Source organism: Chamaea fasciata, unplaced genomic scaffold (assembly GCF_029207755.1).
Source record: "Chamaea fasciata isolate MVZ Bird 193981 ecotype frontalis unplaced genomic scaffold, bChaFas1.0.hap1 SCAF_23, whole genome shotgun sequence".
Taxonomy (NCBI): domain Eukaryota; kingdom Metazoa; phylum Chordata; class Aves; order Passeriformes; family Sylviidae; genus Chamaea; species Chamaea fasciata.
Window position 1 is genome coordinate 7,389,761 of NW_027094108.1, and position 17,408 is coordinate 7,407,168.

General features: G+C 49.0%; 1 protein-coding gene across 6 annotated transcripts in view; it reads right to left on the reverse strand.

Annotated features, from left to right (window-relative positions):
- The window catches only part of EIF4G3 (eukaryotic translation initiation factor 4 gamma 3), a 144,404-nt gene extending 131,926 nt beyond the window's left edge, over positions 1-12,478 (reverse strand). For 4 of the 6 annotated variants that reach the window (XM_066202788.1, XM_066202787.1, XM_066202786.1 and 1 more), the window contains exon 1: positions 12,300-12,477. In XM_066202788.1, the coding sequence (XP_066058885.1) occupies positions 12,300-12,469 (170 nt within the window). In that variant the 5' untranslated portion in view covers positions 12,470-12,477. Of the gene's footprint in view, positions 1-12,299 lie in introns of all 6 variants that reach the window. The other 2 variants (XM_066202783.1, XM_066202784.1) reach the window with 1 other exon arrangement.
- Positions 12,479-17,408: the final 4,930 nt, after the last annotated feature.

Genomic DNA, 17,408 nt, shown 5'->3' on the forward strand with positions numbered 1-17,408 from the left:
TCCTCCCATGGGCAGAGACACCTTCCATTATCCCAGGTTGCTCCAAGCCCTTTCCAACCTGGCCTTGGACACTACCAAGGATCCAGGGGCAGCCACAGCTTCTCTGGATATTGCAGAAGGGTTGGAAGAAAAAGAGAGGTACCGGGAAAAATTCCTGGGTCACTTGTTCAAGCAAAGCCACCAAACAAACTAATTTCAACCATCCCTGGGAAAAATGGAAGAGGCTCATCCCAGACACAGCCATTGCTCCCAGAGAATGAGAGTCTTCAGAGTGAAGAAACCACATTGTTCAAGAAATGAGGGAAAAGCAGGAATCTCTAATAGGAGACACACATTCAAAGAAAAACATCACACACATGAAAATTCCCAGGTAGTGGCCAAGGATGAGCCAGGGGGAGATGGAGGCAAATCCGACGTGAGGCAATGTCAGAGCCAGAACTTGCAATGATCGTTTTGTTTATTGAATTTTCAAGAAGAAAGAAAAAACAAAACAGTAGTAGTCTCATACTGGACAGTAGCTAAACATGGGTAAGACTGAGCAAACCTCCTGGTAAATGCTGTAAAAATATCCAAAGTAAGGCTGCGAGCAAGCTGGCTTGATGGAGGTGATAAGGAGTGACTGAGAGAAGACAGTCAGGGAGAACAAAGCTTTGATCTCCTGTCTGGCCAGACACACACATCAGCCTACTCCTTTGTGGAGTAACTTTGGCTTTTGGTCTATTCCAAAAGGAACAGGAATGGTTCTTCAGCTGTTTTCTGCACTTCTGGCTGCATCAGATGCTTGTGCACATCTAGTCTGACAGAAAAAAGTTTTTTAATAAAACCTCACAGAGCAGACAACACAGCTGAAGCCACACCCATCTTCTACCTTTCCCATTCCGAAGTGCAGCTGCAAATACAACAGTTATTTTCAAATACTCCTGAATTTCAATCACTGAGCTTAAAACAATTTACACCAAACAGCCAAATCAGGCACTATCTCACACAAACTGAATCACAATCCAACAAAAACAAAGGTCCCCAAATTCAGTGAAGCTGTCCCCCAACTAGCAGCTGAAACGGCAGTTTCTGGCCTGATACCAGCTCAGGGAGAGGCTCTGACCTGCTCAGCCCCCATCCATGAGGCAACCTGATAAACACATTCTGGGTCTGGGTTGGGAAGTGCGGCAGAGGACACTGACCTGGAAACACACTCCAGTCCCAACAGCCCCACCAGAAAGAGAAAATTTGGATTGTTTGGGGCTTGTTTCCTTCAGAGCAGCTACTTAACACACACACGGAGTTATTTCTATACCAAGTTTGCCCTGCACACACATAACCAGGTAAGAGCATTAAAACCGCAAGAGCCAAAGCAGACAGGGCCAGGAGACATAACTAAAAAGGCACAAAAAGAGGAAGGCAGAGCAGGAGGAAAAGGATTTCATCACAGAGAAAGATTCCCAAGCTTTTATCCAGCCCTTATTCAGCTTACAGCCTGAAATAAACTTCTGTGTGGGTCTGAGGGCCTACCTACCCTCATGCTGAATTCACCAAGTAAAACCTCCCATCTCTGGCTTCCCTTCGGTGCCAGCAGTTACTGCAGCAGGGGCACATTGTTATGCCACCAGAGAGAAAATTCCCATCCAGACACGAGCACCGAACACCGCAGTGCTCATTCACAGCGATTATCACCCAGGAGTCTGAACTCCTGTAGAGTACTAAAAACCAGCTGACTTTTCCCTTCCTGTGCATGCTATTAACATAGAACTGCCCCTGCCCACTCACCTCAAACTCTGTGTCCTAAAATCACAAATAAACCAATCAAGCTTGCCAGGCTTTACCCCTGACATGTCTCTGCTGCACAGGGACAGCCCCTGCTTGTGTCCTGGGGCTTGGAGACCCTCCAGCAGCATCCATCTATTTCTGAGCCAGGCTCTCCCTCTGTATGATGAGTAGGAATATCAAACTGCCTGGTATTTTACTGTCTCATTCACTCAGATGCATTTCCTGCAGTGTCCCCAGTACTTCATGCTGTGACCTCATGGGGAAATGCAATGCTCTGCTGGTCGCTCTGTTGTGGTGACAGCAGTGCTGTCACCCAGAGTGATGGTCCTCCCGTCAGCTGAGCAAGGAATTCTAGAACGATGATTCTCCAATGTTGATGCTCATTTCCATTCCCAATTCTGTAACTCTTTGTGGTTTTCAGCCCATAATCTTTATTTCAGCAGTTTATCAAAATGAAATCCTAAGTTCCTTCTTGCCACATGTGGAGCTTATCACTTCCCCTCAGTTAAAATTCTGTGTCATACAAAATGAAATCCTGGGAAAGCTGGCATCCAGGGAGGGCAGTGCAACACATGTGACACTGGTACACAAAAACCAAAGTTCACAGAGGGCTGTAGGTAGGACAGGAGCCCTGAGTCTCCTCAGTTCAACCCTCTGAACCTCTGATTCTCCTCATAAGGAATCTCAGGTGCACACTTCACACACACCTGTGCAGGGGAATTCAAGAAAGTGTAGCAGCAACAATATGTTCACCCCACCAGGGTCTGAAGATGAGCAGTAAATTAGCCTCTGGGCATTTCCCATTAAAAGAAATCCTGGTTTACTTCCATTGGCTCTGCCTGTTGGATCCATGGCCAGGTCAGATGGCGCTTGGAGCAACCTGATCTAGTGGAAGGTGTCCCTGCCCGTAGCAGGGGGTGGAACAGGATGAGCTTTAGGGTCCCTCCCAACCCAATCCATTTCAGGATTCTACAGATTCAGGCTACAAACAGGCATAAAACACAGAGGGAAGGCTGCAGTTCTGCAGTGCTCTCTGAAGTGATGCCACACAGCTGAACCAACACACAGGTAGAAGTCGGTGAGGATGTACCTGATGCACTTTTTTCCCCAGGTGGGAAAGAAAAGGGAACTTCAGGACCCGCCTGGTTGCTGAGGCCTATGTGCACCAACAGGACAACCCATCCACCACCACAGGCACCATGGTTCCTTTTCTGATGAGCATAAACCCAGCTGTGCTGATTTCAGACTGCAGTGTCTCCACAGTCACAGCAAGGCTTTAAGATTGAACTTTCCACCTACAAACACTGTCCAGACACTTGGATTTCACCACCACGGCCATGAGTGCCATCACCACTTTAAGGATGGACGGGGAAGCTCTGAGGACTGTGCTGGTGACCAGTGTTATTTTAGCAGCCTTTTTTCAAATTAACCATAGTTAAGACCAACGCTGTGGATGGGAGGAATGGAAGAATAAGAGAAGTATTCTTCCCTTAAATGCTGAAGTTTAGGAACACTGCAGAACAGAAATGGACAAAATCAAACATATCTGGTTATCCCTAGCACCTCTGACATTATCAAGGGCTGCAGTGCAATTTGGTTCACCAAACTGCTTGAAACACATTTCATCTTCTTCCTTTTTCCCTGCAATCCAGAGACATTTCGGACCCACTCACAGTCAGTGTGGATAATAAAGATCTTTTGTCTCCCATCCCTAAGCAGAAACACCATCTTAAGCACAACATAAAAGCAAGGATGGAGCTAGACCGCAAGAAAAAGAAATCCAAGCCTGAGGAGGGAATTCTCCTCCTTTGAGAGAATATTTGCAACCTTCTCCTCCCAGTGCTGGAAGTTCAGCAGACTTCTCCAAGAGCTTCCAAAGCATCAGTGACCTTTTTGAGTTTTAGCTCAATCAGCAAGACCTCAAACTCCCTGATGGAGACCAAGAGTTACCCCTGCTTTCAACACTTTCAAGTCTGGCTGCATTCTTTCCCCAAAAACCCCTTTCAAGCAACAAGACGGAGCTGACCTGACGATAGAGAAGCTGCTCTCCCCACTCTCCGTGTCCCTTGTTTTATTGCTGTGCTCCAGCTCCTTTCTCCATGCCCTTCCCAAGTTGATTAATATTCATCCTGGACAATCAGATGTCTGGTAATTCAAGCTTTTACAGCGCTCCACACCATGACTCCCTGTAAAGCTCACACATTTCACCAGAAAGCTTTTTGCTGACTGTTCCCACTCCTGACATCCCGGGCACTCAATAAGACATTCTGGACAGAGGGCCCAGCTATAAAACTCATGTTCTTCAGCTGCCAGGATGGGAATTTGGTGACAGTACAATTCATTCATTTATTTAATGATCCTAACATCAGCCTGAGTGGATGAAGTGTGCTTTGGCTGCAGCAAGGCAGGGAGGGGGCTGTGCCAAGGGCCAATTGTTTTGGTGAGTGCCAGCGACGCCAGGTACTGCTGCCACAGCCACCACCATGAGACGGGGTAGTTTGGGGCAAAATGGGAATCGTTTCAAGTTAAACATGGTGCACAACCTCACAACCAAATATCAAAATATAAAGGAGTTTATCTGTGCAGATGAACTTTTTCAAAACTAAAAAAGTGTTTTGGAAATGTAATCAATGAAATTAAGGTGAACAGCTTAAATGCATCGAAACTTAGGCTTTGTGATATTTGCATATCAGCAAAAATTAGGTCTTTTTTTTCTTTTTGAAGAGACAGACAAAAAGGCACTTTGAAATCAACTTTAAAACCCAACACTGAAGGAAAACATAAAACTCAATTTGGACAGGCTGACAGCTGAATTATTTGCATTCACAACTCTAAAATATGAAACACAGAGCCCAGAAAAACTGAGTATTTAGAGAAAGACTGTCCAGTGACAAGTATTTATAACAGTATAAGCACTAGTGAGAAAGGGTGACACAAACTGAAGTTTTATATTATATAGCAAGTGGAATTTAGGATGTCTCACCAGTTCTAGAAATACTACATCAAAAAGCACCTTCCAAACAACTAAAGCTGCTGAAATCCCCTTGCCAGCACACTCCAGAGTTCAAGGTGTAGCATGAATTTCACATTAAAAGTCACAATAAACAGGCTTTAAATGTTTTTTTTGTTTCAGTTCTTGAATTCCCCCCAAATAACTGGTATAGGTTACTCACCCTCAGCTACAAGAACCCTGCTGAGTTCCCTTTCCAGTATAATATACTAAGTCAGCCCAATGATTCAGCTGCACATTGCAAAACCAAGTGTCCAGTGTGGAGCCTGTACATCACCCCAATCAGGAATTCAAGATTTCCAGAAAATTTTCAGGCCAGATTTCAGCCTGAATTTCACATCAGACCTGACAGCTCGGTGGAAGATCTCGTGGCAGCCCCAGGACAGAAGGGCTGGGTCTCACCACTCAGAAGAAATGCACTGGTTTGGTTTTTTATAAAGGTCCTTTCCTCTCAGGATGCTTAGGAGCCTTCCCAAGAACACAGTTGACTAAAAAACCAAAGCTGAAAGTAGCATCACTAAAAAAGTCTTTCCCTTTGATGCACATGGGAAGAGACTCCTGCTTGGTCTCAAAGACTTCTCTCATTTTTGCCTTTTGGCAAGAGAACAAAATAAGCCCAGAAAAAGCCAGTTTCAAGGCACAGTAACTTACACAACTTACTAAAAACACGTAAGAGAGGGAAATCAGTTTTCAGACCACCATTAGCAAAGCCATAGCACCAGCTCAAATGGATTTTCACCCATCACCTGTGACACAGACACTGCAGACTCCTCTGACTGCTCTGAGTAACTCAGTAACTCACAGACATCCTCACGTGTAAATCAAACCAACCACACAATCATCATCTGGCAACCCCAAACAGAGCAGCCCTGCAACATTTATTAGTTTCCAATTTCCAAAAGCTTTCCAAACTTAGGAAAATCTGTGTTATTTAAGACCTTAAAGTGCATTAATTCCTCCTTGCTTGGCATTTTCACAGCAACAAGAGCAACATCCAAGGCTGGCAAGGAAATTTCTGTTCCCACCATATTCAGTCCCCTCCCCTGCTAAAAGCAGGGAGGGTCCTTGTGCTTACAACTTTTACAGCTATTCCTGTGCAGACACTCTTACTCCAGAGCATGGGAGCCTCATTCCTGCCGAGCTCAAGCACTTGGAAAGAAGCAGCTGCTTGCTGCACCTCGGCAAGTCCTAACCCATTTCAATGCTCCACCAACAGACTTGGAGAGTGCTACCGGGATCAGCCGAGGATGGGGCAAGTTTTATTTCCAAGACGCGCATTCTGGAAGCCACTTGGCTTTTGTTTCAAGCCTATCTAAAGCTACAGAAATATTTTAACTCTCAAGTAGATAAAGGAAACACAAAGTTGTTACAACCAACAACCAAAACATCTTATTTTTGGTGGCAGAATTGATTTAAATCTGATACAATCTCAGTGTGGGGAAACTCGTCCTTTTCTCTCCACCTTAACTACGCAGCAAACAAAGGTAAAAACAACTCCTCGGGTACAACTGAAACACAGAGCATGTAATTTTCCTTTCAGGAAAGAAAAAAACTAATCATGTTGTCCCATTAACCTAGTTACATGCCCAGCAGCAATTAGACTCAAGTCCCATCAGCAACAGCAAGCCATCACCTATTCCAAAAAGAGGGAGCACACCCTGGGACACCTTCCAAAGGTAAAGAACAAACCAGAGGAATAACATGCATCAGAAAATTTCACTAGCCTAAAAACTGATTTTGCTCTCCTCTCTTCAATTCTTTTCTTTTTTAAGAACACATTCTATTTTCTTCTTCCAGCTGTTCCACATCATCAGCTCTTATTTGGGAGGCAAAACAGAATCCAGGGTTTGGGAAGGAAAACTGTACAGAGAAGCCCTTGAAATTGCAGCAAGTGTAGAACACAGCACCATGAGAGTCTCATCAACTGTATTCCCTTAAAAAACAAGAAGAAAAATTAGTTCCCCTGGCTCCTTCAAACCACAGGGCACACGACTCCTCCCCCCTCATGTCCATGTCTTGAAACAAACACCCGTTTTCTCTTCCCCATTCATTCCAGAAAAGCTTTTGCAATTGCCAGCAACCACATTCAAGTCACAGATAAAGTTTCCTACCAAAGCAGTGCCTGTGAAACAGTGATACTATCCATCTGTAATTCCCCAGAGTAAAAATTCCAGCAACTCTAATCATATTAACGGATTTACACACAACTAAACTTGACAGTTGACTAGCCCTGAAATGCTGGATTAGGAGAAAAAGAAAATATAGGTTACCTCTGCCTTCTAAAGGGAGATCTTCACTGCTAATTCCTACTACTAAACAACAGTGGAGCAAATGCACCAACTCAACACATCCCAATGTTTGCTAATGACACGGAAAAGCCTTTCAGCCTGAAAATGATGGACAAAATCCATTCACACACAGATAAAAATCCTTCTACATCCCAATATCTAAAAGGGAAATTATTTGTTCTGAGTCTCCTGTTACTCTCTCAACAACTTCTTACACGAAATCCGCTCCCAAATCAGAGCTGCTCATTAAATACACACATATTTAAATGAATAAAGTAACCTTCTCCCACAGACTTCTGCCAGAGAACATACACAGTCATGTCCTTGGATGTGAGAAGAAAATAAGCCACTTGAAATCACATTTTTAGAATGGTTTTCTCCAAGAGATTTCACCACAAAAATCTTACAAAGCTGGTAAAGTGACATATCTGCGCTCTAACATGATTAGCTTTTGTCATTAAATAAATTAAAGTTATTGCTGCTTGAAAGAACACTAAGATGTGCCAAGGCTGGGGAACATCTGCAGGGGAGATGGCAGAGAGGGGCTTAAGGCACTTAATTTTTTGGCAACATGCTCCCCAATCCGTGCCCATTCCTCCCCTGCAGAGGAGCCGCCACCACGGAGCAGCAGGGAAAGTCTCTTTGCAAAGCTCTTCTCCTGCTCCGACTCTCCCAAGATGTTTCATCTCCACAGCTTCAACACTTCTAAACAGAAACACTTCCCAGGCAACACCTCTGCCCCCTTTCCTTCATCCAGCCCAGATCTCAGAACATTCCCTCCTCAACTCAGAAACACGGAGAGCAAGGGACACCTCTGATCTCAGCCTGGTCCCTCCTTCCCACCTCTCACCACTCCTTCCCTTTCAGGATCATAATGCTCCCGACACCTTCCTCACACACGGCTGCCACTGGCATCTGAAGAGGGTCTCCAACTGCACTTCCGTGGATGTCAAAGCTGCACAGGGAATGCTTTACACGACCACGCTCTTCAAGCTGACTTTTGTGCTCAAGAAGCTTCCAAACGCCTTCTCCTCAACTTCAAAGTCAACAACAGAAAAACCCCGGAGAGCACAGAGCTGCTCCCTCACACAGTCTGGGAAAACACCACTCAAAATGGAAGTATGGGAGGGAAGACAGCATTGGCTCCAAACTTCCAGAGGGGATCACGGCAACCCAGAGACCCCAACCCTTCAGTGCACACTGCAGATTCTCTCCTGGGCAAAATTATAGGACACTTTCTCCTCCAGCTCAACAATTTGTTCACAGAGAGACAAGAGAGAACTACTCTGGCCTGGCCTGCATCCCAAGACTGGGCAAGCACTGCCAGGAACTCACCCCAACTTCTCACACAGCCTCAGACATTCCTGAATGCCATCCTGTATTTCTTGCTGTCCTCCTGGGCTTTGGGGAAGCTGCTTGCATCCAGAAGATGCCACCCAACACAGCAGGAACCAGCACAGCACTTACTGAAAGGGACTACAGCACAGTTAGCCAAACAATGCAGGAAAAACTAAAACTAAATTACTGAGGCAAGTTTAGCAAAACACACGTTTCCTACAACAGCAACGATGGAATTCGCACAGAGATCAGTCCCCCAAACACTGATCCTTCCTCTGTGCTTCTTGGAAATGGAATTAACAAGGAGGAAGAAGAGAAAAAAAATTCGCAACAATCTGTTGACACCCACCCTGAGCCTGCCACAACCATAGCCTGAGGAACACACAATTTTTCAGAAATGTCCAATCCCACAAGCAGCCACGGGCATAGATTAAGGTCAAGCTTGCTGGTGCCTGCACATCAACAACCAGCAACTCCCTCCAAACCTGAGGAAGTTGGGAAAACAAAACGCTACTGACACCATCCCTGAGCTGCAGACAGCTCTGATTTGGCTCTGACTGAACAGCATCACATTAACCAGCAGCCAGGGGACCTCACCCCAGGTGCCATCCATCCATTTGGCTGTCCCTTACAGGCCAATGTTTGCCCACATCTAGGCTGGGAAGAAACTGGTGACCTGATTATACTGATCCACAAAATTTATTCACAGCACAGGGACTTTTGAAAGAACAGCTTAATATAACACACATACACAAAAAAATATTTCATTCCTAAGTGGGAGAGTAAAGAGCAGGGTGGAGTGTGACACATGTCAGAAGAACCACTGAGGTAAAACCACAAAGGCCCACACTACCCTTGCAACACCTTTGTTACTGTACCTTTTTATGGAAGAAGTCTCACTCCAGACTTCACTGGAACTTCTCCTGCAGAGGCAGTCTGGGAGTCAAAGGCAAGGAGGGCAGATTTGGATTTACTTTTTATAAGATCCCTTCTGTGTGTCATTTCACCCTCGCTTGTCCTTTCTACCCAAGTGACGGTCAGACTCCAACTGAAGGATTTATCCATACTGACAACGTTTGAGCACAATTTCTGCCTGAAATCAGGTTTGGCTGAGTACTCCCCACTACCAGAGCCACAAAATTATTCCAACTTACTTTCACACAAGAAATTTAACTTCTTGAAGCCACTGTAAAGGAAATTCCTCACAAGTCTATCTTGTCTTACAGCAGCTCCAATAACTTCCTATTTAGCAGGAAACAGAATGAATCTCACATCCAGACATTTCTGCTCTTCATGTCCATCACTTTCCAGCTTCTCTTTCTCTTAAGAAATATTATTTTCTGAAAAAAATCCTTCTTTCCCCAGTATTGTAACTTTCCCTCCCTCGTGCCTTGTTATGTGCACATACTGAACACTTCTCTCTCACACAATTCTTATTTTTTTACAATTACACAGATATTGTTTAATTTCATGATACATTAAGTCTGAAACCACAGGTATTTCCAGAGTTACAAAAGTTCATCAGTAAGAAACTGCTTTGGTTTAAAAACCCAAGTCAGAGAAACCTGCAGCTCTTTATCTGCTGTGAGGTAACAGTGGCTCAATAGTTGCATCAAAACACGGAGAAAAAAAAACCAAAGAGGGCTAAAAATAAGGCTGAACTCAGATGACCCCCTGCACTCCAGTAAATCAGGGATGAACTCTGCTCCCCGAGCCTCACTCAGAGCAGCACTGAGAGGTAACAGCTTTCGTTTACAATCAAACACAGGTTTTGGTGGAGGATAAAACCAGCCAGAGCACCTGAATAAGCTTCACCAGGACACCTGAATAAGCATCAAAAATAAAGTGCTGGTATATATTCCAAGCACAGATCAGTAGTTTAGGAGTTAAGGAGAGATATTGGTCAAATGCAATGTTTTCAAAACAGGCATGTCTAGAAATAAAAATCAAACTGTGTCATTTTAACCTCCCCACTTCTATAACACCAACTTGTCCTATCCATCTAACACTTCTCTCTCCCTCTGTCCCTCCTGCTCACAGGGTCCAGTTGGGTCCCCAGGACAGGAAAAACTGCCACAGCAGCCCCAGCTCCTCTAGGAGCTTCTCCAGACTTTCCAAACCTTTTTGTTTTTAGTCTGTGCTCAGAGTAAACTGAGCACAGCCTAGAACTTCAAACTCAAGCTTCAACCCACGTGTGTTTCACGTAATGCTCACCAAAAGCAACAGCCACAACAGCACAGCCCCTCCCCTGACCCACCAGGCTCCCCCTCAGCAACACACGGAGAAGTACTCCAGGGAATAAAGTGCTTTGGAAAGCCCAGCACAGCCCCAGAGCCAGGCAAACTTCAGCCTTCAACTGTGAAGGCATCCAAGTGCCACGTTCCCAGATAAAAAAGCCCATTCCCAGACAAACCAGCACCTTGCTGGGAAGATCAGCTGGGCACAGCCCGTGCACACTGGCCTGCATTGCCACTCCAACTCTTGGCACATCCCTCAAAACTGAAGCAAATTTTCCCTGAGCAACAGTTTTACTTACCACCACTCCGCTGATTCTACTGACAGCACCTTCCCACTTTTTTTATTCCTAAAGCACTGGTTGGAATTACGGAATTCCACAAATCAGGCAAAAATCAGCCAGCAAAGAGAACATCCAGGGGCTTTCACCTGACCCAAACAAATCCATAACATCAACAGTCTCACGATTCAAGCAATTAATTTGTTGTCATGGCAGGGGTGATTCTTGCCGGAAGCTCAAGAAAACAATGGACCTAAACTGATTATAGAAGGGCTGGGTTTTCCCACCTCCAAAATGAAAGTGAGAGCAGGAAAATGCTCATGCACAGACAACACAGTCCTGAGAGGAGAGCCCTCGGCACGAAAACCACCCTGCACTTCCACCTTAAAATCCACCACACCGCCAAACGTTAATAGGAAAACACACTCCCGACCGTCCCTGTACCTTTCCCAGATAACACAGCACGGAGATATTTCACAAAGTGTGTTTGTCACTTCATAGTCCCCTCAAAACTCCAGGGAGGGTGGGGGGAAGAGGGCAGCCAGTTTGCCACGGGATGCTGCTGGACGCAGCAAACAAAACCTCAGGCCGGCAGGCACTTTCCTGCTGATCCCTGCAGTATTTCCCTCCTGACTCGGGGCCTACTCGCCGCACAGAACCGAAGACCTTTAAAAAACACTCGCAGCCCCCGCCGGCCTCTCTTTGTAGCAGCCGCCGCTTTGGTGGGGGGATTTTGGAGAGTGAGAGCCTCCTCCTCCCCATCACGCGTGGCCTGGCAGGGAAAGCTGCTCAGTGAAACGTTCCACCTGAGACTTATTCCCACCAGCCGAGTAGTAAAAATAAAATAAAATAAAAATAAAATAAAATAAAATATCACATCAAAATCGTCCCCAACAGTAAATAAAAAAACTGTGTTTAAATTCCCCTGGAAAAACAACTAAACCAAAGCACTTACCTGGGCAGGACCAGAGGCAAAACTGAAGAACGATTTATAATTAAAAGTTTACCCTTGGGGGTCACCGCTGCTTTGGGGGAGGGGAAAAAAGGACCCCCTGGAAAGGGCTGAACCTCCAAACCAGCCCATTTGGGGAAGTGGACGGCCCCCCCTTCCCTGCATCATCCCAGCAGGTGCAGCCCCCCTTTGCAGGGGGCCCTATACACCGACACAAAAAAGAGCCGAGAACCCCTTAACAACCCCCACCTCACACACCCGCCCGGCCCTGGGAGGCCCCGCGACCCCCAACCCGCCCCCGGTCTGCGGGGCCCCACGACCCTTTACCCCCCATCACCCCCAGGCCTGGGGAGTCCCCGCAGCCGTCACCCCCCCGGCTCCGCTCGCTGTGGGGAGGGGGTGTCACCCCCAAACCCCCGGGGCAAAGGATACTGCTGGGGCGGCTGTGGCGGCAAGGCCCTGATGTTGGGGTGAGGCGCCGGTGCCGGGTGAGGGGGAGCCGGGGGAGGAGGCGGCCCCGCCGCCGCCCCGCTCCCGGGGCCGGTCCCCGCCGCCGCCGCCGCCGCGCCGGGTTTCAAAGCCGCCTTCTGCGGTAAACTCATGGCCAAGCGCAGCCACCACCCCGCGGCGGGGAGCGGGGCCGGGGGGAGCCGCGGAGCGGGCCGGGGGAGAGCCGGGGCAGCGCGGCGGGCCGGCACCGGCGCCGGTCTCCGTGACAACGCGCCTCCCGGAGGGCTCGGGAGAGGGGCCGGCGGGGAGGGAGGGAGGGAGGGAGGGGAGGGAGGGAAGGGGGGGCGGCTCAGGCCGCGCTGCTCATGAGCCGGCGGCGGCGGGGGGTCGCGGTCGCCCTCGCCGGGGGCAGCGGAGCCGTTCGCGGCGGCGGCTCGGGGGCGATGCCGGCGGATTTTCCTCACTGGAGTAGCGGAGCATCAAACATGGCGCTGCGGCCGCCTCCAGCTGTCCGGCCGGGCGGGCGCTCGGGCGCCTTCGGGCCGCTCCGGAGCCGCTCGGCCCAGAGCCGATCGGCGACCTTCGGCTCTTTCCGGAGTCGCTCGGCCCGCCGGTGATCGGCAGCCTTCGACTCTTTCCGGAGTCGCTCGTCAGGCAGCGCCGCACGGCGAACCTCGGGCTCTTCCGGAGAGGCTTTCGCGGGCGCCCTGCTCCCCTCCCCCCGCTCAGCCCAGCACCTCCCGTGACCCCCACGCTCGGTAAACTTCGACTATTTCCGGACGACGAGGGTGTGAGACAGTTCGGGAAGCTTCGGAGGGGCTAGGAGGAGGGATTCCCTCCTCGCTCGTAGCTCTTCGGAGCTTCTCGGCGATCTTCGGAGTCCCTCGGGATCGGCGTGGACGCAGCTTGGGCACACTCGGCTCGGCGAGACTTCGGCAACGCTTGGCAGTGAGGGGTTGGTCCGAGGCTGTCAGGGGGCCCTGAGGTCCCTCAGCACGCACCCCACTGAGGGCTTCCCCTGCCCCAGCTCGCCCCAGCTCACCCCCACTCACCCCCAGCTCCAATTCCTGGCTTCTGGAGGGGCTGGAAGGGGCAGCACCGCAGCCCCCCCTGAGGCATCGTGAGGGCCGGCAGCCCTGAACGCAACATGGAAGCCTGGGACCTCTTTGGGTGTGAGTGGTCCCGCAGTATCCGCCCTACCGCGGGCCCGAGGATGGGACTTACCTAAAAAGCCTCACCCCCGGCTCCATTACCAGCCCCCAGCCCCAGTTCCCAGCTCCTGGGGCAGCTGACAGGAGCCACACTGTGGCCCCTCATGAGGGCAGACATTCCTGAGGGTGACAGGGTGGCTGTAAGGGACCCCGGGGACCCCCAAGGCAGCCCACCTGTGACAATGGGGCCCCTCTCGACCTGCCCTTGTGGGGAGAGGTGTCCACCTGACCCCATGGTCCCACCAAACCATCACCCCCCAGGGTTGCCACACCACCACCATGTTCACCATTTCACACTTAACCTGCAGAACCCTCCTCACGGCCACCACCTGAGCTTGGCAGCAGCCAGGGTAGTTTGCAACATCTCAGGGAGATAAAAACCGCCTCAGAACAGATTCCAGCAGCTGCCAGATTGTCCTGACTTGTCCTGCCTTGTCGCTGGCTGCCAAGGGCTCATTCCAACAACGCTGGCACCTTCCAACGTTTTCTGCTGCACCACACATCCCAGGGAGATGCTCCCAGCACCTTCGCTGTGCCCACAGGTATTGCTGCTCCAGTCACCCAGCCTGGGGTGCTGCTCTAGGAAACCTTCCCAGAGTTTATTTGTGTCCTGTCTGCTGCAAATTCTGAGCAGCTGCAAGTTTAGGAGGAAGATAATGCTTTAATGAAACCACAAATAAGCCCTTGAACATGAAAAGCTTGTTTTACTGAAGTGAACAGCTCTCATGGGGGTGTATTCAGGCACCTGAAGAGTAGTTGATACAACCCACAAGCTGAGAGGTCTTGTGCACTAAAGAAAACCTACCTGAGGAGTCACGTCCATCCCTGTCTGTGCAATTGTCCTGTTTCTACGCAGAGAAGTAATTTTGAATTTTAAATATAAATCTGAAGGTTGAGAATCTGGACTGGGTGTTGTGCAGATCTCGGCACAGTGGGCAAAAGATAGTAGAAAGGTCTTGAGTATGTTTTCCCTTTGGAGTCAGACTCTTGAGTTATTGAACAATGGAGTTGTACAGGGCAGGTTTAGGACCCACAAGGATTGCAGTGTATCCGGAAGCTCTCCCTTCTCTGAGGTATGTTCTCAGAAGGAAAGCTGGGAGCTGCCACACAGGTCTCCATTAAAAGCAACCCTGCAACTGGAAAATTTTTCTTACTTAAGTGCTACCCAGAGGGTACAGCCATCTGCTGCAGTGCCAGCAGGCATTAGTGGGGCAAGGGAAGGTGACTCATGTGCTGCTTAGTGTCCCTTTCTGTGCTCTTTGTTCTGCATTGGGGTAAGGGAAATACCTGGGAGGAGGTGAGCTCATACATACCTCACACTGCCTGTGGGAAATGGGGGGAAATAGGAAACACTGAGATTTCTTTTTTGGGGAAAGCCCTCCAGCTTGCCAGCCTGTTAAGAAGTCCTGAGTGGGGAATATTTCCACCTGAACCCAGGAACAAATATTTCGAGGGGGCTCTGGCTGTTTTTTTCTGAGTCAGTTTCCCTCAGCAGCCTTCAGCTTGCCATATTAATTGATTCCCCTCCAGGAAAACTGAAGAGGGATAAGAACAACCAAAAAGAAAGGCCAAGTATTCCTCCACTCCCCAAAAATGGGAGAAAGGAGGAACTTCTCTCGCAATACGGGATTTGCCCAAGAACTAATAGCTGTCTCAGCATACCAAAGAGCTGCTGTGGTCACAGCATACCTCTCCTGCTGGGAAGACAATTCTTCCTCCACAGCTGGTAAAGACTTGGCTGTTATTACATGGAGGGTGCAAGTAGAGCTGTGTGTTCTGGGGGGGCTAGTGCCATTCCATGACCACCTCCTAACATGGCCCTTCTCTGGGTATCCCCCTTTGCATGGAAGAAAATTCATCTCAAAAGCAAATTGACATCCATGGCTGCCTCTGTTCTACAGAAATAGCTGCCTGTAAACACAGCAGCGAAAGAGCTTCCAAACTCCAGGACCTTTGGAGATAACACTTTTTGCCTGTTAGGAAGGAAAAAAAAAAAGGCATTTTCACCATATTGTCTGCTGAAGCTCCCAAAATACGCTGGCCAGGCAAAGGGACCAGGCAAAGCAGGCAGGCTCCCGGTTCTGCCTTAAAGCCCTTCCAGAATCAATGTCTCTCCCCAGCCATGTTTTTCCTTTCTTTTTATTTTTTCCTGGGAAGAAAACGCAGATATGTCTCCCTTCTACCCTACGCAGGATGATTTGGCCAACAAATCCTGCAGATTTAAGAGCCTGAGTGAGTTCCAGCTGGATTCACACCCTTCTTGCCACCTCTCCGTTTTGTTTTTCCTCCTCTTTTTCCTGCTAGCTTTATTAGCACCCGGGAACCAATGTGTCACCATGGGCAGCTGGAGCCTACAGTGCTGAGCTCCTGTTTCAGAGCATCACCAGTCTCGTTTTACAGTCCCACCAGTCCCTTGTATACCTGCCACAGCAGAGACAAAACCCCACAGCACAGAGTGTAGTAGGAATGCTGGAGCTGTTGGTGAACTTAGGAAAGTTCAGGATTGGTGTATCACTGGAAAATGGCTGTTTTCCTGAAGGGATGCTCGTGAAGAGAAAAGTATAAAACGAGAAAATCATAAAGCACAAAGCCATGGTCCTGGGAGTGAGTGACGAGATACAGCCTTCTTAATGCTTGGTTCCGAGTGAAAACTCACAGTGATCAGAGTGAGCAGGCCCCAACTGCAAGGTGGGATTTAGAAACCTGCTCCCTACCTCTCACTCTCCATCTTCCTGCCTTCAGGATGCTATGGCTTGTTCAGGGAAGCTTTTGGCCCTAAAATCTGGTTGTCCTACTAGGTGACTTCAGCACTGTTGTGATGTGTCAGGGGTTAGATCCTACCAGGAGGGAACAAAGTGGGAAGGAGAAGGGCAGGTCAGATGGTTGGGCGCAGCCTCTCACCAGCTCTCTTGGCCCCACCAAACCTATGAACAGCTCTCATTTCCAACTCCGTTTGGAAGCTACAGCAGTGCCTGCTTTCAACCCAGCACAGCAGCACCTCCCTCTTTTGGCTTCTGCTTTTCCTGCACAGATCCTCTTCCAAAACCCTCCAGACAAAAAAAAAAAAAAAAAAAAAAAACACAAAAAAAAAAAAAAACCAAAAAAAACCCACAAACCCAGAGAGAGAGAGTCCTGCTTGGAGCTTTCCCCACTCCTCCCCGTGCCCGGCCTCAGCCCTCAGCAATCGTCTCAGCCCTCCAGGGCACAGCTGAGTGCAAAATAACAAAATAAAGCAAATACCACCCAGGACCAGGCAAGCCCACACTAGGCGCTGGCACAGAGCAGGATGATTCACCTCCTGCCCGCTCTCCCTATGCCCGCAGCCTCCCAGGGAGGAAACCTCCTGCCGCCTGCTCCCAGCACGGCACGGGCAACCTTGACCATGGTGTCGTCTACCACAACACAGCTCATGGTCACCCTCGACGTCCTTCCTGCCCTGGGGCTGTCCCTGAGCCATCACCTGCCTGGTCCCTCCCTCCAACTAAGCCTCAGAGAAGCGAAGTGTTTCCTTTTTGGATGGTTAAATCACTTCTAACAACATCTCCACGTGACGCCTGTACTCCCTTCCCTGCTCCTTGTAGCTGGGAAAACACCCTCTCACCCCAGCCCCACTCTTCTCCTCTTTGCTTTACACCCACACTGCTCTGCTCTTTCCCTAGGAATGCAGGTATTCCACCACAATTTAAACATGTGGGGCCACATCCAGACCAAAATAGGACTCCGGTAACATCGCTGGTTCCTGCCAGCCAAGCACTGGAATGTGCAGGCAGCGATTTTCTTGGCTCCACCGCCCTCTGCGGGTTTGTGCCATTTCCAGGCGGATCTCAAGGAAAAATAACGGCCACAGCCGCTCCCCAGCACTGCAAGAAACAGAGGGCCT